Source organism: Notechis scutatus, chromosome 3, assembly GCF_049901735.1.
Source record: "Notechis scutatus isolate UNSWTSFEM ecotype Mainland chromosome 3, rNotScu1.2, whole genome shotgun sequence".
In the NCBI taxonomy this organism is placed as follows: Eukaryota; Metazoa; Chordata; class Lepidosauria; order Squamata; family Elapidae; genus Notechis; species Notechis scutatus.
This window is the reverse complement of record NC_142011.1, coordinates 3,401,861-3,423,679: the sequence shown is the minus strand read 5'-3', so window position 1 is coordinate 3,423,679 and position 21,819 is coordinate 3,401,861. Positions and strand designations below refer to the sequence as shown.

Genomic DNA, 21,819 nt, shown 5'->3' with positions numbered 1-21,819 from the left:
TGAGAAACTCACGCGACCGGATCTGATTTTATTATTATTATTATTATTTTGAGAGAGAGAGAGAGATGGTTAAGCTAGTTCCGCCTTTCTCTCTGCCTCGAGAGGCAGAGAATTGACAGGGAATGCCAGGGACCCCGAATTTTGGGGGCTTAGTGACTGTCATTAACGTGAGTGTTGTTGCATCAAAGCTGCACTTTGCTGGGATGTTTCTCTTGCGAATCTTTTAGAGTCGCCAACTTCCAAAAGCAGCCCAAAAGCATTTTAAAGAGTGGGATCAAGAGTGGGACATGAAGTCCTTGGTGCTCTCTGTGCTTGGTGGTTTCCTTGCAGACGTTTCATGACCCAACTAGGGAACATCATCCGTGCTCAAATAGGAGAGGGGTTGGAGGAAGAGGAGGAGGAGGAATGTGGGGCTTGGTGGTTTTCTTGCAGACGTTTCATGACCCAACTAGATAACATTATGAGTGTTAGAAACTGGGGGAGGTTGCTGAAACCCCACTTCCTTCCCTTGCCACCCTGTGCCCTCTGCCTGTCTGTGTGGGCACTACCCTGGCAAGAGGAGCTACTAACCACTTTGAGGTGTCCTTATTACCCAACACCCTTAAAAGCATCTCCTGGATCAGTTGCAGGTCTTCTTTAGCCAATGCTGTCCTTTTCAATAGAATAAGAGTTGGGGTCTTTTAATCCCACCCTCTGCTCAAGCAGGAAACTGTATGCCAGGGGTTGCCAACCTTGGCAACTTTAAGACCTGTGGACTTCAACTCCCAAAGCTGGCTGAGGAATTCTGGAAATCGAAGCCCACAAGTCTTAAAGTTGCCAAGGTTGGAGACCCCCGCTCTATACCATTTCAGAGCAGTGCCTGTCCAATCTCTTCTTTAAAGGCCTCCAGTGATGGAGCACCCACAACTTCTGGTGGCAAGCAGTTCCCCTGGTTAACTGTCCTCACGGTTAGGAAATTTCTCCTTAATTCTAGCTTGAATCTCTCCTGGATTAGTTTCCATCTATGGCTTCTTGTCCTGCCTTCAGGTGCTTTGGAGAATAGCTTGACCCCCTCTTCTTTTACAGATTACAGATTCCAACAGAGTTGGAAGGGACCTTGTAGGTCATCTAGTCCAACCCCCCACCCAAGCAGGAGACTCTACACCATTTCTGACAAATGCTCTCCAATTCTTCTACTTGAAAGCTTCCAATGCTGAAGCTCCTACAATTTCCAAAATCAACTTCTGTTCCACGGGTTGATTGTTCTCACTGTCGGAAAATTTCTCCTTATTTCTAGGTTGAATCTCTCTTTGGTCAGTTTCCATCCATTATTCCTTGTCTGGCTTTCAGGTGCTTTGGAAAATAGCTTGACCCCTTTCCTCCTCTCTGGGCAGCCCCTCAAATATTGAAAGGCTGCTATCCTGTCTCCCCTGGTCCTTCTCTTCCCTAGACTAGCCAGGCCCAGTTCCTATAACTGTTCATCGTATGTTTTAGTCTCCAGTCCCCTCATCATCCTGGTTGCTCTTCTCATATCATCCCTAGTCCCTCTTTTCCTTTAGACGTACCCAATTCCTGCAACCCTTCTTCCTATGTTCTTCATATGACAAGATTGTTGGGACAGTGGCCTCCTCCTCACTCCATCCCACGGAGGACCCCTCCTCTGGGGTTCCCAGGCCTTCCAGATCCTTCCCATGGTCCCTGCCTCATCCTCACCGGAGAACAGGTGAACCAGGTGAGATAAGGGCCCTCAGCCTAACCGAGACAGCCTGGTTGTATCAAGCAACAAAGGTGATTCATTTATCCAACGTCCCTCCCTCACCTTGGCCAGCTGTCAAGCAGGAATGGAAGGGCTGTGGTCATCCCACACTTTTCCACCCTGGAGAACAACTTCAATAGAGCTGTGAGCCTCCTCCTCTTCCTCTGCTTTCTTTCATCTCCTTCCAAACAACCGTCATCAAAGGTGAGGGCAGGTAGAGTTCAACCTTTGTGGGAACTGGTCTGTTTTCTTCAGAAGCCGCTGCAGGATATGGGGGAAGGGAAGGGGGGAGAAGAGAGAGAGAGTGATAGTCTTTGACTTACAACCACAACGGAGCCCAGAATTTCCTTTGCTAAGCAAGACATCCATTAAGTGAGTTTAGCCCCCAAATGGGGGGGTTTAACCACATTTTTAAAGTGAGTTTAGCTCCACACACTGACTCATTTGTTAAGTGAGTTGATCCCCTCTCTTTGTCTCTTCGTCTTAGTTTACTTCATTGTCATGACACCTCGTACAACGAAATGAAATGCCATCTTCAGTGTACATTATGACTATGAAAATAAACACAAACACACACCCTTTGCATTCTATGCAATTGAATTGCAAACTCCCTGATATTGCATGAATATTGCATTATGCAATAGAATTCAATAGAGTTACTGCCCTGGGATAGAAGCTGTTTTTCAGCCTATTTGTCCTTGTTTTTATTGTCCTGGAAGAGGAAGAGGAGGGCTTTGGGGTCCTTGGTGCTCTCTGAATTGGGTTGTTTCCTTGTAGACGTTTCATCACCCAGCTAGGGAACATCATCATTGCTAGAAAGGAGGGGGGAATTGCAGGGAGGAGGAGGAAGAAGAGCAGAAATGGAAGAGGGGAAGGAGGGGGAGGACTGTGGGGTCCTTGGTGATCTCTGAGCTTGGTTGTTTCCTTGCAGACGTTTCATGACCCAACTAGGGAACATCATCAGTGTTAGAAGGGAGGAGGGTTTCGTTTAGTTTATTGTCATGGCACCCCGTACAATGAAATTAAATACCATCTTCAGTGTACATTATGACTATGGAAATAAACACAAACACACATCCTTCACATTCTATGCAATTGAATTGAAAACCCCCTGATACTGAGTGTTTCGCAGTGATAATTCAGCGCCAGAAAAATAAACACAGATGGCTGATGCTTCATTTAACATCTTTATAAACATAAGTAGATTTTACAAACCAGTTGTAGATTTTTCCAACATGGAGCAAACTCAGACAGAAGCATGTTTGCAAGTTCAGGGCAGAGCTCCAGTCTTCAGCAAGCAAGCAAGTTAGTTTCATCTTCGATAGACAGACTCAGAGCTTAACATAGAACCATGCCTAAGCTACTTTTAATTTCAGTTTCCAGCCTAGGCTATTTCTAGTTTCAGTTTCCAAACTATCCTCATTGGCTGCTTTAGTTACCAAGCTCTATTCCAGTTCATGAATATACTGGCACTCCTCCCTTCGTAACTGGAATAGACATAAAATTCAATTACCTTTAATATTCTTCAGATACCTGTATTTGAAGACCCACATTCACAGTTCCCTCCAAATACCCGAGAATTCATTTTTATACCTATCCAACGCAATTGCATTGATCCCCACCTTTTAACTTTCCAGTGAATATGCAACTATCAGCCTTGCAACTCTTGAACCCAAGAGTATCTAAACAGATATTTCAAATCCTGGCTGACTGCTTCAACCCATCGATGGCCTTGTTCAATTTATACACTGTGTTAGGCCTTTTACTTTCATACCCTGGTGCTTGAACCATGTAAATTTCTTCCTCTAATTCTGCATTGGGAAATGGTTATGTCAAAATGCCAAACTTTATGGCCATATGCTGCTGCCAACGCTAGTGCCAGCCTGATACTCTCACTCTTTACAGTTGGCACAAATACCTCATCATAGTGCACATTTTTCATCTGTGAAAACCCCTGTGCCCCTAACCTTGCTTTATATCGCACTTCATTATTGGGTAGTAGTACCTTTTCCTTGTGTACCCACTTGCATCCTACAGCTTTGCTACCCTGTGGCAAAGACATAGATGTGAACACTTCATGTTCTCCCATGGATTTCATTTCCTTGTCCATGGCTTCTTTCCACTTTACTTGTTCAATTTTAGGTAATGCCAATACTTCTTTGCAGTTCCTTGGCTCACACCATACATTACACACTTTAATTTCACTTTTAGAATACCTGTCAGGTGGAATCCCCTTGTTCCATCGCTCTGACCTGCGTGGCACTGACTGCTTCTTCGTATCACCCCTCTCTTGCTTCATATCTTGTTCAGCTTCTCCTGCCTGAACACTGACGCCATCACTAAGTGAGTCACCATCACTAAGTGAGTCGCCATCACTAAGTGAATCATTCCACAAATTTGCATCAATTCCGTTCCAATTTTGCTCTGCGAAGTTTGCAGACCTTGAAAACACTATTCTTTGGCTCCCGTCGCTATAAAGCGATAACTTTTTGAGCCTGGCTCATAGCCCACAAACCTGAGCTTTCTAGCCTTTGGTTGCCCCTTTCTTCTAATTGCTTTTGGAAAATGCACCCCTGCATTGCTTCCAAACACCCTTCAATGTGCTAGAGGTGGTTTTCTCCCATATAGCACTGCATATGGAGTATCATTAATGGAGGAACTCCACAACCTATTAACTAAATAGTTAGCAGTCAATATGGGTTCGCCCCAATATGACCTGCTTAGACCCAAATCCTCCAGCAGTGAGTTCTTCATGGTTTGCAAGAGTCCATTCTGTCTCTCAAACACCATTCTCAGCTGCTGTGTCAGGATTTGTGCATCTGTGTTTTATTCCTAATTGTGCCAACCACTGTTGAAAACTTGTTGACATGAATTCTGAACCTCTGTCAGTTTGCATTTGACATACCTGTTGTTTATACCTTCTTTCTACAAAGCTTTAAATTTGACATACCTGTTGTTTATACCTTCTTTCTACAAAGCTTACCCATTGCTTAAATTTCTGTAGCACCTCCATTTTACTCTTTAGTAAATAGCAGAACCCAAACCTGATATAGTCATCTACAACAGTGGTCACCAACTGGTGGCTGCGGCCCACTGGTGGGCTGTGAGAAAATTTTGGTGGGCCGCAGAGAAATCTCATCCCCAGAGCACCCCCCCCCCGCAAGCAATTAATCCAGGCTGTGCAAAAACACAAGGCTGCTCAGCCCACATGGCCTGCGGGAACCCTCCCCGCCCACTCACTCCTTACCCGGCAAACTTGCCTGCTAAGTTGCTATTTTTCCTTTTTCCGACCATCATCTGTTCTGCTGTGCTGGGAGATTTAGATTAGCTAGGAAGCAGGAAAAGGTTGGATTTCTTGCTTTCTAGATCTTCTTTCGATCTTCGGCTCTGCTTTTAAGCACAGCCGAACCTCCCTTAGGACTGAAGGTTCTATTATTCGGTGCCGACTCATGACAGACTGAGCTAGCCGATGGCAGATTTTATGTGACAGACTGAGCTTGCCGATGGCAGATAGATAGATCTCTGAATGAATCTGTGATTCTGTGAGCAACTCAACCTGCCTGCCTTCTTTGCCTGATTTGGGGTAAAAGTTGCTCTTTTTTAATTAAAAAAAATCAATATTTATATAAATATTTATAATATTTACATACAAGCCATGCCCACCCAGTCACATGCTCACCAAGCCACACCCACAAATTAGGCCACGCCCACAGAACCAGTTAGTGGTTCCCTGGGATTTAAAATGATGAGTTTGGTGGTCCCTGAGGTCCAAAAGGGCGACACGTCTTAGAGGTCTTCGATTCCTGCTGAGGCAGGGAATCCTATACCATTTCAGACAAGCGGTTGTCCAATCCCTTCTTAAAAACTTCCAGTGATGGAGCAGCCACAACTTCTGGTGGCAAGCCGTTCCACTGGCTAATTGTCCTCCCTGTCATGAAGTTCCTCCTTCATTCCAGGTTGCTTCTCTCCTCGATGAGTTCCAATCAGTTGCGTCTTGCCCTTCCCTCAGGTGCTTTGGAGAATAGTCTTTAAATTGCTGGCTGAATATATACACCAGGGGTGTCCAACCTTGGCAACTTTAAGACTTGTGGACTTCAACTCCCAGAATTCCTCAGCCAGCTGAGGAATTCTGGGAGTTGAAGTCCACAAGTCTTAAAGTTGCCAAGGTTGGACACCCCTGATATACACGGTCAGGCAAACTCTACAAAGTTTCCATACAAAGTTTCTTTATTGAATCACAAGGCAATTCTCAAGGTATAACTCACGGTTACGTCGAGATTCATCTAGTGTCCCAATCTTTGCATAGCTGACTTCATAGTGGGAAAGTATAGCGATCTTATATCCCATAATGATGGAGCAAAGAGTGAGATATCAGCACGAAGCTGGGGTCCCAGCAAGAGTGAAGGAAACTCCCCCAACCCAACCAAGGGTCAATTCAGTGACCAATCAGGATTACAGATGTGACCACAGGACATGAACTACAATTCCCAGGATGCATTAACTACATTTACCACGAGGCATTCCCTTAAGGGGACAGCTCCCAATTCTCACTTAACTATCTCAATTCCCAGTTAACTAGATACTGTCTGGACAGCCCAACTTCCCACTGTAGATCTCAAAACGACTGTGTTGAAGAAGAAAAAGAGAAAAAGAAAATGGTTTTTGGATGAAAGTGCATATGAAGTGTCATATCCCTGTTGGAATCTGATTCCAAGGGGGAGGTCAAGCGGCTTATAGGGAGTGGGAGTGTGGCTCCGGTGGCTGGGGAGGAAACTGGGGAAGGGAACAGTCCAGCTGGGCATTCAGAGGAAGACCCAGGCCCACCCCCTCTTCATCCTAGGGCACGCAGGGAGGAACGGAGAAGGGAGCAACGTGGGTTACGGGGGAGAAAAGGGCCCTGATTCCCTTCATCAGCTGCAGCTGGGAGAACAGGATTTGAAAAGGGTGTTTGCGCACAGCACTTTGCTGGAAGCAAAGCGTGCATTATCTTTGTTTGTCAAGTCTTATCTGGGTTCTGGCATCCTCCCAACTGTGTATGTTTCGTTATCTTTGGAGTTCTGCAATTCCTTATCCTGCCCTGTCTCATTAATTGCTGCAGCTGTGGTTTGTGTTTGGTTTTTATTTATATTTTAGATGTACTTTGGTTTTGGAGTGAATTTCTTCCCTTTAAAAACTGTTCTTGGGAGAGTTTTTTTCTCCAGCCGATGATAACTGGATATCGGGGGCCAAGTTGGAGGCTTTAAAGGGACTTTACCCACTTTTGTGACTTTGTTGCTTTTGTGCCACGCCCCTTTGGGTCATCCCACGTGGTTAGAAAAAAAACCTTAAGGCAGCATATCGATTATAAGCCAGAACTATTTTTGTTAGGCCTAATAACAGAAAAAAAAATATGATAGAGGGAAGGGTATATTTTAATTTTACATGTATGGAGAACAGCAAGAATTATATTTGCACAATCCTGGGGAAAATTAAGAAACACCTGCAGGACAAGATATAATAAAAAAAAAATTTAGACTGTGCAGAAATTGATAGGTTAACATTAAAGATAAAAGAAAAAGAGGAACATTTTAGAACTTGGGATTTGCTTTATCAGAAAGCAATAACAGAAGTAGAAACTCGGAACTGAAAAAGTATTATTATGTAAGCACCTTTTGCATGTGAAGAGAAAATATACAAATAAATTATTTAAAGAAAAGAAAAGAAAAAGGAAATGTTGCCAAGGAGTTGTTGAATTATCACCTCCAGCAGCAGGTTCCCAGCCAAACCGCAATGCCAGGTAATCCGTGATTTACATCCATTCGTTTAGCGGCCGTTCAAAGTTACAACGGCACCGAAAAAAGTGACTTACGACCATTTTTTGCACTTATGACAGTTGCAGTATAGTCCTCAACTTATAACCATTTGTTGAGTGACTGAAGTTACAACGGCACCAAGAAAAGGGACAGATGCCCTTCTGCTTTCGCACTTACGACCGTTGCAAGATCCCCCATCACAGTCATGTGATCAAAATTCAGGCCCTTGGCGCAACTGACTCGTATTGATGACAGCGGGGGGGCAGGGTAACGTGATCCCTTTTGGTGACTTTCCAACCAGCAAAGTCAACAGGGAAGTCCAGATTCACTTAACAACCATGTTGCTCCTTTAACGACAGTGCGGTTCACTTAACAACAGTGGTTTAATGCGGTTGTAAAATGGGGCAAACAAACCTCACTAAAGAACCGTCTCAGCAACGCAAGTTCCTTCTTATCCCAGTAGAAAAAAAAACATTTTTTTATTGAATGCTTTATTGAGCTTTTTTTCCATTTATACACAATACCAATAGTTATTAAACAGTGTTGTGACATTATATATACATTTACGTGTCCTATCATAACTTACAATACACAATACTTTCATACCCTCTTATCTATTATATACATTATTTGCACCTTCTATTCTTATATCTGTTATCGATCCAAATAAACCATGTTTCCCATACTGCATTGTATTCTGTGTCTGCTTTCTCTTTTAATTCTATAGTTAATTTATCCATTTCCACACACTCTAAAAAAATTTTGGGTTATTAAGCCTTCAGGTGGTGTGGAGTTTTTCTTGCAGTGCTGAGCATATGAAATTCTTGCTGCTGCTCATATATGTAATATATTGTCTTTCTGTTATAGTGTTGTTTTTTTATTATTCCTAAAAGGAATAATTCCGGGACAAAATCATTTTTGTTTTTAGTTAACTCTTCTAACCATGTTTGAATCACTTTCCAGTATTTGTTCACTTTGGGGCATGTCCACCAAGAATGAAAGAAGGTACCTAGAAAAAGAACATTTTGATTGGGTAGCAAAAAAATCATCTTATTCAGTGACAGCATAAAAACTCAGCGTCCAATAATACTTAAGCAGAACCACTGAAATGTATTAAAAGTAGAGGGGGAAAAAAATAAAAAATACCCTGGGAAAAGACCTTCTGAGTCCATAGAGTCCTTGCAAAAAGACACAATTGCCTTTTATTAAAACAGCTAGTTGTACATAGTACACTAAAATAGCTATGTACATAGTACATAGTGATGAATAACCCTTTTGTTACTTCGGCCTGAGAAAGTTCTTATTTTGCGGTTAGAAAGTTGCAGCAATTCGGTTGCTAAGGCACAAAAACTTCTGCATTCCATTAAATTCAAATGCAAATTCAGAACAGAGCCGAAAGGGACGTTAAGAGGTCTTCTAGTCCAGCCCCCCTGCTCAGGCAAGAGACCCCGACAGAATTACAGAATAAAGAGAGTTGGAAGGGACCTTAAGAGGTCTTCTAGTCCGTCCCCCCGCTTAAACAGGAGACCCTACAGCATTTCAGACCCACAAGTTGTCCAACCTCTTCTTGAAAACCTCCAGGGATAGAGCCCCTGCAACTTCTGGTGGCAAGCTGTTCCACGGGGTTAAGTATTCTCACTGCCACAAAAATTCCTACTGGATTACATGATAAGGTTATCACTCAGTGTAAAAAAAGGCAGGCAGTTCCTGATTTACGACCACGATTTGAGACTGAAATTTCGCTGTAAGTGGTTCTGAGAGGAAAGTAAAACAAAGTACAATAAAACCCATGTTGCTCGGCTCTCGCTATCCTTGCCGTTTAGTTTCAAATCTTTCCTTGCTGTTTCTTTTCTTTCTTTTAATATTTTTTTTAATTTTATTGATTTTTCTATTAAATACATTTCCTGGTGCTTAATAAACATCGTGTTGTCTGGGTATTTAATGTGTTTAGCAAATGCACATTCTTAATCTCCACCCCTTTCCCCCCCCCCACCTCAACCATTGGTAAAATAAATGCCACGTTTGGAAATATTCTCCATCCTCTTTCTGTTCAACTTTCAGTCTCAATCTATCCATTTCTGTACAGTCTGGTTATCTTCTTGACTATTTCCTCATCTTGTGGTATATCTTCATTTTTCTAATATTCCTCGCTGCTGTTGAGACGTGTAATATTAAATACATGCTTTTCTCATCAAGTGTTTCTGATGTTGCACCCAATAAAAACAATTCAGGTTAAAAACCTACATGTTTCCTTATATCATCTTTTCTAACCACTTACGTATTTTTTTTTTGCCAGTGGTGGGATTCAGCCAGTTTGCACCAGTTTGGAAGAACCAGTTGTTAACTTTCTGAGCAGTTTGGTGAACTGGTTGTTGGAAGAAATCACTAAATAATTTAACTGGTTGTTAAATTATTTGAATCCCACCAGTGATTTTGTCCGCACATTTCTTTTTTGCTTTGACAGAAGTCCACCACAAACGATAAAATCAGGGGTGGGATTCAAATTTTTAACAACCGGTTCTGTGTGCGTGGCTTAGTTGGTGGGTGTGGCTTGGTGGTCATGTGACTGTCTGGGTGTGGCCAACTCAACATCACTCACATCGAGGCACGCATCTCCTCGCCTGGCCTCTCGTGACTGTGGGGATGCCGCAACAGTCATAAGTTTGAAAAAGGGTCATAAATCACTTTTTTCAGTGCCATTGTAACTTTGAATGGTCACTCCACACAAGCAAAGTACCAGCAAAGGAGGGGGAAAAAAACTCCAGAGAAGTTCCTGAGACAGGAAGTCTAGTCCTGCCAAGAATGTTAATAAGGGTTAACGGAGAGGCAGTTTCTGTAAGCAACACCAGAATGTTTCCTTCCTGCCTTCCTTACAGGATTAGCCCTGTAATTTCTTCTAACAACCGGTTCTCCGAACTGCTTAGAATGTTAACAACCGGTTCTACCGAATAGGTGCCAACTGGTAGAATCCCACCCCTGGGTAAAATGTGCCCATTTTTGGTTACATTTCCAACATTTTGCTAGACATATTTTAAAACATCTTAGCTGTTTCTTGTTACTGTCTCTGTTTTCTGTTTTCTTACAGCTGGTCAACCTTTGAGTCAATATATTCCTTTTATTTCTTTCCCGTCACCAGTTCACACCTTTGTGGATTTTGTAATTATTATTTTCTTCCTTCCTGGTGCTCGGAAGTATTTTTCTCCCTTTTTCACTCCTTAATTCTCTTTTTTTGGGGTGGGTGGGGCAGATTTGATTTGATCCTAGCTAACCATAACTCCACAATATATTTGCTGCATTTATTCCTGTGCAGGCAGCCCTGGGACTTATGACCACGACGGAATTCAATTTTTTTGTTGCTAAGCGAGACGGCAGTTCAGTGAATTTCGCCTCATGTTACAACCTTTCGTGCTTAACAGTTGTTGAATCAGTGCAGTTGCTAAGTAACTAAGGTGGTCATTAAGTGATTCCATCTTCTCTGTTGACTTTGCTTGTCAGAAGGTCACCAAAGGGGATCACTACCTTCGGACCCTGCAACAGTCATAAGTACATGCCAGTTGCCGAGCATTTGAATTTTGATCACGTGACCACGGGGGGTACCGTAACGGTAGTGTGAAAAATGGTCATAAGCCACTTTTAGCAGGGCCGTCGTAACTTTGAACGGTCACTAAATGAACTGTATCGGGGGCCCGTCAGCGTGGATCAGAAACTTGGAGTTTCCTGGATGAAACCATGGCAAATTTTTTTCTTCTCCTTATGATCAGATTCAAAGGTGCTGGAGGTTGAATTAAGGCTGTTCACTTCCTTCTTTATCTCCTTTGTATGGACAGAGATGGGGAAATGTGGGTTTTCCCTCGCGAGCCTGGATTGACATCTTACTGGCAAGTCATCCTCGAGAGGAGGAAGTTCTCCATGGTTGGCTTGGAGGAGATATAAAGATCTTGAGGGACACCGAGAGATCATTAGGGGATCACCAACGGTGGCCTTGGCAGCCAAGTCAGAAGAGTTGTCCTGCTGGAATCCAGGCCCTCCGTAGTAAGTCATTTGATTTGATTTGAATTCAATTCAATACTTTGCATGGGCGTGCAACGCTGAAATTCAATACTTTATTTGGCCAAGGATGATTAGATGGTACGAGGAACAAATTCAATATTGGATTTATCCAAGTGTGATTAGAGGCATGAGGAATAATTCAATTCTTTATTTGGCCAAGTGTGATTTAGACGTACAAGGAACAAATTCAATATTGGATTTATCCAAGGGGCAGGAGGAATAATTTGATTTTTTATTTAGCCAAGTGTGCTTAGACACACAAGGAATAAATTCAGTACTTTATTTGGCCAAGGTTGATGAGAGACATCAGAAATAAATTCAATTCTATATATGGCCAAGTTATATATGGCCAAGTGTGATTAGATGCATGAGGAATAAATCCAATTCTTTATTTGGCCAAGTGTGATTGGATGTATAAGGAATAAATGTTTTATTTGGCTAAGTGTGATTTGAGGCACGGTGAATAAATTCAATACTGAATTTATCCAAGTGTGATTAGATGCATGAGGAATAAATCCAATTCTTTATTTGGCCAAGGGTGATTGGATGTATAAGGAATAAATGTTTTATTTGGCTAAGTGTGATTTGAGGCACGGTGAATAAATTCAATACTGAATTTATCCAAGTGTGATTAGATGCACGAGGAATAAATCCAATACTTTATTTGGCCAAGTGTAAATAGATCCACCTAGGAATACATTCAGTACTTTATTTGGCCAAGTGTGATTAGATGCACAAGGAATAAATTCAATATTGCATTTATCCAAGTTTGATTAGATGTGCAAGGAATAAATTCAATACTGAATTTATCCAAGTGTGATTAGATGCACGAGGAATAAATCCAATACTTTATTTGGCCAAGTGTGATTAGATGTATAAGGAATAAATGTTTTATTTGGCTAAGTGTGATTTGAGGCACGGTGAATAAATCCAATACTTTATTTGGCCAAGTGTAAATAGATCCACCTAGGAATACATTCAGTACTTTATTTGTCCAAGTATGATTAGATGCACGAGGAATAAATCCAATACTGCATTTATCCAAGTTTGATTAGATGTACAAGGGATAAATTCAATACTGCATTTATCCAAGTGTGATTAGATGCATGAGGAATAAATTCAATATTGAATATATCCAAGTGTGACCAGAGGCACGAGGAATAAATTTAGTACTTTATTTGTCCAAGTGTGATTAGATGCATGTAGGAATAAATTCAGTACTTTATTTGGCCAAGGGTGATTAGACGTACAAGGAACAAATTCAATATTGGATTTATCCAAGTGTGATTAGGGGCATGAGGAATAATTCAATTCTTTATTTTGCCAAGTGTGATTAGAGGCACAAGGAATCAATTCAATACTTTGTTTGGTCGAGTGTGATAAGACGCACAAGGAATTTGTCTCCAGTGCAAAAGCTCTTAGTGTACGTGCAAAACAACAGCATAATAATCATAATGATGCCAATAGCATTAATTATTAATTGTTATGTTATGTTATAATATATTATAATAAATAAAACATAACATAACAACAGCAACAACAACAATAATAAAGGTGGCAGCAACCTTTATCAACCCTCAGTGCCTGTCAGTGATATTTGTGATATATTTTTAAATGTTCAGTTGACCAAGTTTCATGTTTAATAAATAAAATAATAGTAATAGTAATAATAGTAATAATAGTAATAGTAATAGCAATAATAGCAATAATAATAATAATAATAATAATAATAATAATAATAATAATAATAATAATAATAATAATAATAATAATAATAATAATAATAATAATAATAATAATAATAATAATAATGTGGCAGTGCCTGTAGACAGCAGAATAGAATAGAAAGAACTGGAGAAGATAAGAAAATACAAAGACCTACAGATAGACTATATGGCAAAGGCAAACAAGGGTAGTACCAATAGTCATAGGCGCCTATCAATGGCATTGACAGATTTGCCACTGGTCAATTGCAGAAGGCAGCTTGACTTGGAACAGCTTCCATCCTGCAGCGATCTCTGTAACGCCATCGAACATCCAGATTTGCCTATCCCAGGTCCTTGGTAAGGACTTGAGAGGTAGACAAAAATGCCAAACCCACTCGGAACATCTGGCTGACTGGGCAATGAATAATAACAACCACAACCACAACCACAACCACCACAACTACAACAACAACAACAATAATAATAATGCAGCTCATTTCACCGTTAGTGACTCTTTTGGCCACAACTTCCTAAACCCCCCACTTCCAGGTTTTTATTCTCTTCTCTTCTAGATTTCTCATGTCTAACCTTTACCTAACCACGATGATGTGGGTTCTTTCCCTGCCGATCTCCGAGAGTCATCTCTTTCTTAAAAAAGAACCGAAGCCCCCAGGAGCCCTGAAACTCCAAATCACCCAGAGAGGCCTGGCCTATGGTGAGTCTTCCCTTTGAGGTCCTCGTGGTAGGGACACTTAAGCACGAAGCGTTCGACTTAAGTGGGGTCAAAAAGGGTCCCCGGAACTTTGAGCAATTTGCAAAATAGGCAACGACGACATCCTAGGAATGAGGGCAGCGTCAGCCAATCGTGGCTTTTTGTGATTGGCATGATGGTCGTTGCATTCTGATTCTCCCTACGATCTTTGGTAGAATCCTCATCCTCTGGTGGGAATTCAGAAGGATGGTGTTTTTTTAACATCAGCCATTTTAAGATGTAGGCACTTCAACTCCCAGAATTCCCCAGCCAGCATGCTTTGAGCCCCTGAAGGCCAGACAAGGAATAATGGATGGAAACTGACCAAGGAGAGATTCAACCTAGAAATTAGCTGGACAACCAGCTAAATATGAGCCAGCCGTGAGAGGCGGCAGCGAAAAAAGCCAATGCAATCTGAAGTTGCATTAACAGAGGGATACAATCGAGATCAAGGGAGGTACTAATACCACTCCCTAAAGCCTTAGTAAGGCCACACCTGGAGTCCTGCATCCAGTTTTGGTCACCACATTATAAAAAAGGTGTTGAGACTATAGAAACAGTGCAGAGAAGAGCAACCAGGATGATGAGGGGACTGGAGGCTAAAACATACGACGAACGGTTGCAGGAACAGGGCCTGGCTGGTCTAGGGAAGAGAAGGACCAGGGGAGACAGGAGAGCATCTTCCAATATTTGAGGGGCTGCCCCAGAGAGGAGGAGGGGGTCAAGCTATTTTCTAAAGCACCTTTGAAGGCCAGACAAGGAATAATGGATGGAAACTGATCCAGGAGAGATTCAACCTGGAAATAAGGAGAGATTTTTCTGACAATGAGAACAACCGATGGAACCAAAGTTGCCTTCGGAAGTTGTGGGAGCTTCATCCCTGGAGGCTTTCAAGAAGAGACTGGACTGCCCTCTGTCAGAAATGGTGTTGGGCGGGGTGGGGCGGGGTTGGACTAGATGACCGACAAGGTCATCTCTAGTTCCAACTCTGATTGTCTGTTATCTGGTGCTGGGTTCAAAACCAACTGGGCAAGAATTCTTAACCCTTGTTCACCCGTGATCTTAACCTTCAATCTTAACCCTTGTTTAACCCTTTTGCAGCGAAGACAGTGGGAATGGAGCTGCTCCTGTCTCAACTGAGGAAGCAGCCGATCCCAGATCAATGCAGCACTTACAACGTGCCGCATTTGGACGAAATCGCTTGGTCGTTTTCAAAGTAAGCGTGGGGGGCCTAACGTTTGCCAAACACAGGTAGTCCTTGACTTAACGACCACCACCATGGAACCCCCCAAAGTTTGTTAAGTGAGGCATTTGTGAAAAGAGCTTGGCCCCAGGTGATGACTTTTCTCACATACCCTCCTGTTGTTAAGCGAATCACCGCAATTGTTTTGAGTTTGTCACGCGGTCGTTAAGTGAATCCGGCTTCCCTTATTGACTTGGCTGCAGCGACCGTCATAAATCCAGGTAGCCCCCGACTTATAACAGTTCACTTAGGGATCATTCAAAGTTACAACGGCACTGAAAAAAAGCAATGTAGGACCGTTTTCCACACTTACGACCATTGCAACATTTGCAATCCGAGGCTCGAAAAAATGGTTCATATTTACGACGGTCGCAGTGTCCCAGGGCCGCATGATCATATTTTGCAACCTTCTGACCAGCCAAGTCAAGAGGGGAAGCCCAGATTCATTTAACAACCAAGTTACCCATTTAACAGCTGCAGTGATTCACTTCACAACAGTGGCAAGGAAAGTGGTAAAACGGGAGCAAAAAAACCCACTTAGCAAATTTCTCGCTGAGCAGCATAAATTCTGGGCTCCATTGTGGTCGTCAAGCCAAATCCACATTTTGACCAATGTTGCCCTGGTTGTAAGTGTGAAAAACGGTCATAAGTCACTTTTTTCAATGTTGTTAGAACTTCGGTCACTAAATGAACTGTTGTAAGTCAAGGACTACCTGTACAATTTTGCTGCATTAAATGTGAGCCTTTAGGGCAGTGGTCGCCAACCAGTGGGCCGGGGACCACTGGTGGTCTGTGAGAAAATTTTGTGGGTCCACAGAGAAACCCCCCCCCCAAAGCGATTAATCCAGGCTGTGCAGGAACACAAGGCTTGTGTCGCTTGCATTGCGAACAACACGAGGGAGTGAGAGGAGGGGGGAAAGGGCGGAGGGGGGGAACTTGCCCCACTCACCCCAGGCACCTGGTCTGGCCACCGGGCTGCTTCTTTCCGCTTCTTTCTTCTTCTGCTTTTGGCTGCATGCAAGGAAAGCAGCCAAAGTCTTTCTTTCTCTCCCCCAAACTCCGCCAGAAATGAGTCTTTGGGACCCTGTAAGGCCTCCTGCTCCAAGAGGCTGCGCCGGCAAAGACTCATTTCTGGTGGAGTTTGGGGGAGAGAAAGAAAGACTTCTGCTGCTTTCCTTGCATGAAGCCAAAAGTCTCTCTCTCTCTCTCTCTCCCCCTGAGAACAGAGCTGATGGTATCCTGCAATCCCAAATAAAGAACGATCGATCGGTAGGAAAATGGGGTGGGGAATTTTCCTTCAGACTTTTTTGGGGGGATTTTCCCAGGGTCTCTGGTCCGAGGGATTTAAAATGATGGGTTTGGTGGTCCCTGAGGTCCAAAAAAGGTTGGCGACCCCTGGTTTAGGGCCTGGGAAATAAGATTCTTGCATGTTTCAGGCTGAAAAAACAGCCCTATTTTCTTTATAAATAGAGCTTGCCTTTAACACCTGGCATTTTCTGAAATTTTCTGGGGGGGTTCAGTGCGGCCTAGAGATGGAGCCCTCGCCTCACAATCAAGAGGCTGTGAGTTCGATCCCTGGTTAGAGGCAGATATTTCTCTGTCTGGGCACACTGAGAAAATATATATATATATATATCCGCTGACCAAAACTCCGCATTGGTGACGGGAAGGGCATCCGGCCGTTCAAGCACTCTGCTAGCCTAGCTCCATTCAGTTGCCCAGTACTCTCTACCCCAGCAAGGAATGATGGGATCATTCAAGGAAGAGGAATTCTTTCGTAATGACTTTTTACTGTTTTCCCCGCAATAAATTGGAGCCCGGGAAATATATTTCCCAGGGACAGCTTCCTTACCTGCCGATATCTCTTTCCCGTTCTCCTTCGCAGCATCCAAATCAAACAACTTCAGGTGAAGAGCTCAGAGGCTTCATTTGCAAAAAACAAGGGTGTCAGGCTGGCCATCCGAAATGCTCAGATTGTGTTCACTAGCAACTGGACGATAAAACATTTCTTTGGGTAAGTATTTTTTGCGGGACGAGGGCCTGAGGAAGGGAGTCCATTTAGGCAAGTGATAGATTTGGGGTTGACTTGACACATTACAGAAAGAATAAAGTGGGAAGGGACCTTGGAGGTCTTCTAGTCCAACCCCTTGCTCAAGCAGGAGGCCCTACACCAGGGCTGTCCAACCTTGGTCCCTTGAAGCCTGGCGGACTTCAACTCCCAGAATTCCCAGCCAGCTTTGCTGGCTGAATTCTGGGAGTTGAAGTCCACCAGGCTCAAAGGCAAGTTGGACAGCCCTGTCTACACCATTCCAAACAAACGGTTGTCCAATTTCTTCTTGGGACCCTCCAGTTGACGGAGCATCCACAACGTCCGGTGGCAAGCAGTCCCACTGGTTAACTGTTCTCACCGTCACGCAATTTCTCCTTAATTCTAGGTTGCTTCTCTCCGTTTTCATTCGTTGCTTCTTGTCCTGCCTTCCGGTTCTTAGGAGAATAGGTTGCCCGCCCCTTCTTTGGGGCAGCCCACCCCCAATATTGGAAGACTGCTATCCTAGCCCCCTCTGTCCTTTTTGAGAAGAGCGTCCATGAATGTCAAGGTCCTTCAAGGGAAGCCAAGCTGTCCACAGCTGCTTCCAATGTAGGTTGGGTAGAAATCCTAAGTGATGGTTTCCTCAGAAATCAGGACTTCAAAGTTGCATCTCTTTGGTGCCGATGGAGGGAACCTAGGTCTGAAAATGTTTGGGTTGCGTCCCATTGTTGATTGTCCCTCAATCAAGGTTAGGAGGCATTCATTTTGGGGTCTTTTGGAGCCGTCTTCGCTCCGAAATTAGACCTGTTCCTTCTTTAATCATGTTTGGAATGAGGGTGAGGTCAGCGCTTCCTTGTGGAAAAGATTAAAAAAATCGATTGGTCCTTCTGATGTTTATGTTTCTATTCATGGGGTCTTTATTGATATCAATAGGAGCGAAGGTTTGGTTGAATGGGTATCCTTGGTGCTCCGTGAGGTTGGTTGTTTTCCCGCAGATGTTTCGTGGTCGAGTTAGGATCATATCCCCTTCTAGCACGGATGAGGTTCCCTAGTTGGGTCATGAAAGGTCTGCAAGAAAACCACCCAGTTCAGAGAGGACCCAACACTCCTCCTCTCCTCTTTCTGCACCATCACCTCCTCCTCCTCCTCGTCCTCCTCTCCACACACCCCACTCCCTTCTAGCACGGATGATGTTACTTAGTTGGATCATGAAACGTCTGCAAGAAAACCACCAAACTCAGAGAGAGAAGCAAGGAACCCACAGTCCTCTTCCTCCTCCTCTTCCTCTTTTTCTCCTCTTCCTCCTTCTCCTCTTCACCCTCTTCTTCCTCCTCTTCCTCTTTCTCCTCTTCCTCTTTTTCTCCTCTTCCTCCTCTTCCCCCTCCTCTTCCTCCTCTTCCTCCTTCTCCTCTTCCCCCTCCTCTTCCTCCTCTTCCTCCTTCTCCTCTTCCCCCTCTTCTTCCTCCTCTTCCTCCTTCTCCTCTTCCCCTTCCTCCTCTTCCTCCTTCTCCTCTTCCCCCTCTTCTTCCTCCTCTTCCTCCATTTCTCCTCTTCCTCTTTTCTCCAATTCCTCCTGTTCCCCCTCCTCTTCCTCCTCTTCCTCTTCCTCCTCTTTCTTTTTCTCCTTTTCCTCTTTTTCTCCTCTTCCTCTTTTTCTCCTCTTCCACTTCCCTCCTCCTCCTTCTGCTCCTCCTCCTCCCCCTCCTCCCCTCTTCTTCTTCCTCCTCCTCCTCTTCTTCCTCCTCCTCCTCTTCCCCCTCCTCCTCCTCTTCTTCCTTCTCCTCCTCTTCCCCTCCTCTTCCTCCTCTTCTTCCTCCTCTTCTTCCTCCTCCTCTTCCTCCTCTTCTTCCTCCTCCTCCTCCTCTTCTTCCTTCTCCTCCCTCCTCTTGTTCCTCCTCCTCCTCTTCCCCTCCTCCTCCTATTTTCCTTCTCCTCCTCTTCCTCCTCTTCTTCCTTCTCCTCCTCTTCCTCCTCTTCTTCCTCCTCCTCCTCTTTTTCTCCTCTTCCACTTCCTCCTCCTCCTCCTCTTCCCCCTCCTCCTCCTCTTCTTCCTTCTCCTCCTCTTCCTCCTCTTCTTCCTTCTCCTCCTCTTCCTCCTCTTCTTCCTCCTCCTCCTCTTCCCCTTCTCCTCCTCTTCTTCCTTCTCTTCCCCCTCCTCTTCCTCCTCTTCCTCCTTCTCCTCTTCCTCCTCTTCCTCTTTCTCCTCTTCCCCCCTCCTCTTCCTCCTCTTCCTCCTCTTCCCCTCTTCTTCCTCCTCTTCCTCTTTCTCCTCTTCCTCTTTTTCTCCAATTCCTCTCTTCCCTCCTCTCTTTATCCTCTTCCCCCCTCTTCTTCCTCCTCTTCCTCCTTCTCCTCTTCCTCTTTCTCCTCTTCCTCCTCTTCCCCCTCCTCTTTCTCTTCTTCTTCCTCTTCCCCCCTCTTCTTCCTCCTCTTCCTCTTTCTCCTCTTCCTCTTTCTCCTCTTCTTCCTTCTCCTCCTCCTCCTCTTCCCCTCCTCCTCCTCCTCTTCTTCCTTCTCCTCCTCCTCCTCTTCCCCCTCCTCCTCTTCTTCCTTCTCCTCCTCCTCCTCTTCCCCCCTCCTCCTCCTCCTCTTCTTCCCTTCTCCTCCTCCTCCTCTTCCCCCCTCCTCCTCTTCTTCCTTCTCCTCCTCCACCTCCTCTTCTTCCTTCTCCTCCTCCTCTTCCCCTCCTCCTCTTCTTCTTCCTTCTCCTCCTCCTCTTCCCCCTCCTCCTCCTCTTCTTCCTCCTCTTCCTCTTCTTCCTCCCCCTCCCCCTCCTCTTCCTCCTCTTCTTCCTCCTCCTCCCCCTCCTCTTCCTCCTCCCCTCCTCTTCTTCCTTCTCCTCCTCCTCTTCCTCCTCCTCCCCTCCTCCTCTTCTTCCTTCTCCTCCTCCTCTTCCCCCCTCCTCCCCTCCTCCTCTTCTTCCTTCTCCTCCTCCTCCTCCTCCTCCTCCTCCTCCTCCTCCTCCTCCTGCTCCTCCTCTTCCTCCTCCTCCCCTCTCCTCCTCTTCTTCCTTCTCCTCCCTCCTCTTCTTCCTTCTCCTCCTCCTCTTCCCCCTCCTCCTCCTCTTCTTCCTTCTCCTCCTCCTCCTCCTCTTCCTCCTCCTCCTCCTCTTCCTCCTCCTCCCCTCCTCCTCTTCTTCCTTCTCCTCCTCCTCCTCCTCTTCTTCCTTCTCCTCCTCCTCTTCCCCCTCCTCCTCCTCCTCTTCTTCCGTTCTCCTCCTCCCACCTCCTCTTCTTCCTTCTCCTCCTCCTCTTCCCCTCCTCCTCTTCTTCCTTCTCCTCCTCCCACCTCCTCTTCTTCCTTCTCCTCCTCCTCTTCCTCCTCCTCTTCTTCCCTTCTCCTCCTCCTCCTCCTCTTCTTCCTTCTCCTCCTCCTCTTCCCCTCCTCCTCTTCTTCCTTCTCCTCCTCCTCTTCTTCCTTCTCCTCCTCCTCTTCCCCTCCTCCTCCTCCTCTTCTTCCTTCTCCTCCTCCACCTCCTCTTCTTCCTTCTCCTCCTCCTCTTCCTCCTCCCTCTTCTTCCTTCTCCTCCTCCTCCTCCTCCTCTTCTTCCTTCTCCTCCTCCTCTTCCCCCTCCTCCTCTTCTTCCTTCTCCCCTCCTCCTCTTCTTCCTTCTCCTCCTCCTCTTCCCTCCTCCTCCTCCTCCTCTTCTTCCTTCTCCTCCTCCACCTCCTCTTCTTCCTTCTCCTCCTCCTCTTCCCCCTCCTCCTCTTCTTCCTTCTCCTCCTCCTCTTCCCCTCCTCCTCCTCTTCTTCCTTCTCCTCCTCCTCTTCCCCCTCCTCCTCCTCTTCTTCCTCCTCTTCCTCTTCTTCCTCCCCCTCCCCCCTCCTCTTCCTCCTCTTCTTCCTCCTCCTCCCCCTCCTCTTCCTCCTCCCCCTCCTCTTCTTCCTTCTCCTCCTCCTCTTCCTCCTCCTCCCCTCCTCCTCTTCTTCCTTCTCCTCCTCCTCTTCCTCCTCCTCCCCTCCTCCTCTTCTTCCTTCTCCTCCTCCTCCTCCTCTTCCTCCTCCTCCTCTTCCTCCTCCTCCTCTTCCTCCTCCTCCCTCTTCCTCCCCTCCTCCCCTCCTCCTCTTCTTCCTTCTCCTCCTCCTCCTCCTCTTCTTCCTTCTCCCTCCTCCTCTTCCCCCTCCTCCTCCTCTTCTTCCTTCTCCTCCTCCTCCTCCTCCTCTTCCTCCTCCTCCTCCTCTTCCTCCTCCTCCCCTCCTCCTCTTCTTCCTTCTCCTCCTCCTCCTCCTCCTCTTCTTCCTTCTCCTCCTCCTCTTCCCCCTCCTCCTCCTCCTCTTCTTCGTTCTCCTCCTCCACCTCCTCTTCTTCCTTCTCCTCCTCCTCTTCCCCCTCCTCCTCCTCCTCTTCTTCCTTCTCCTCCTCCTCTTCCCCCCTCCTCCTCTTCTTCCTTCTCCTCCTCCTCTTCCCCCTCCTCCTCCTCTTCTTCCTCCTCCTCCTCCTCCTCTTCCTCCTCCCCTACTCCTCCTCCTCTTCTTCTTCTTCTTCCTCCTCCTCCTCCTCCTCCTCCTCCTCC

The 21,819-nt window shown here is 45.2% G+C and overlaps 1 protein-coding gene across 1 annotated transcript in view; it reads left to right on the top strand.

Moving 5' to 3' along the window:
• The first annotated feature begins 11,324 nt into the window (after positions 1-11,324).
• Positions 11,325-21,819, top strand: part of LOC148131057 (bactericidal permeability-increasing protein-like) — a 30,775-nt gene continuing 20,280 nt past the window's right edge. Inside the window, exons 1-4 of the mRNA XM_087962358.1 lie at positions 11,325-11,559; positions 13,856-13,998; positions 15,136-15,250; positions 17,163-17,291. Of these exons, the coding sequence (XP_087818484.1) occupies positions 13,863-13,998; positions 15,136-15,250; positions 17,163-17,291 (380 nt within the window). The 5' untranslated portion in view covers positions 11,325-11,559; positions 13,856-13,862. The remainder of the gene's footprint in view (positions 11,560-13,855; positions 13,999-15,135; positions 15,251-17,162; positions 17,292-21,819) is intronic.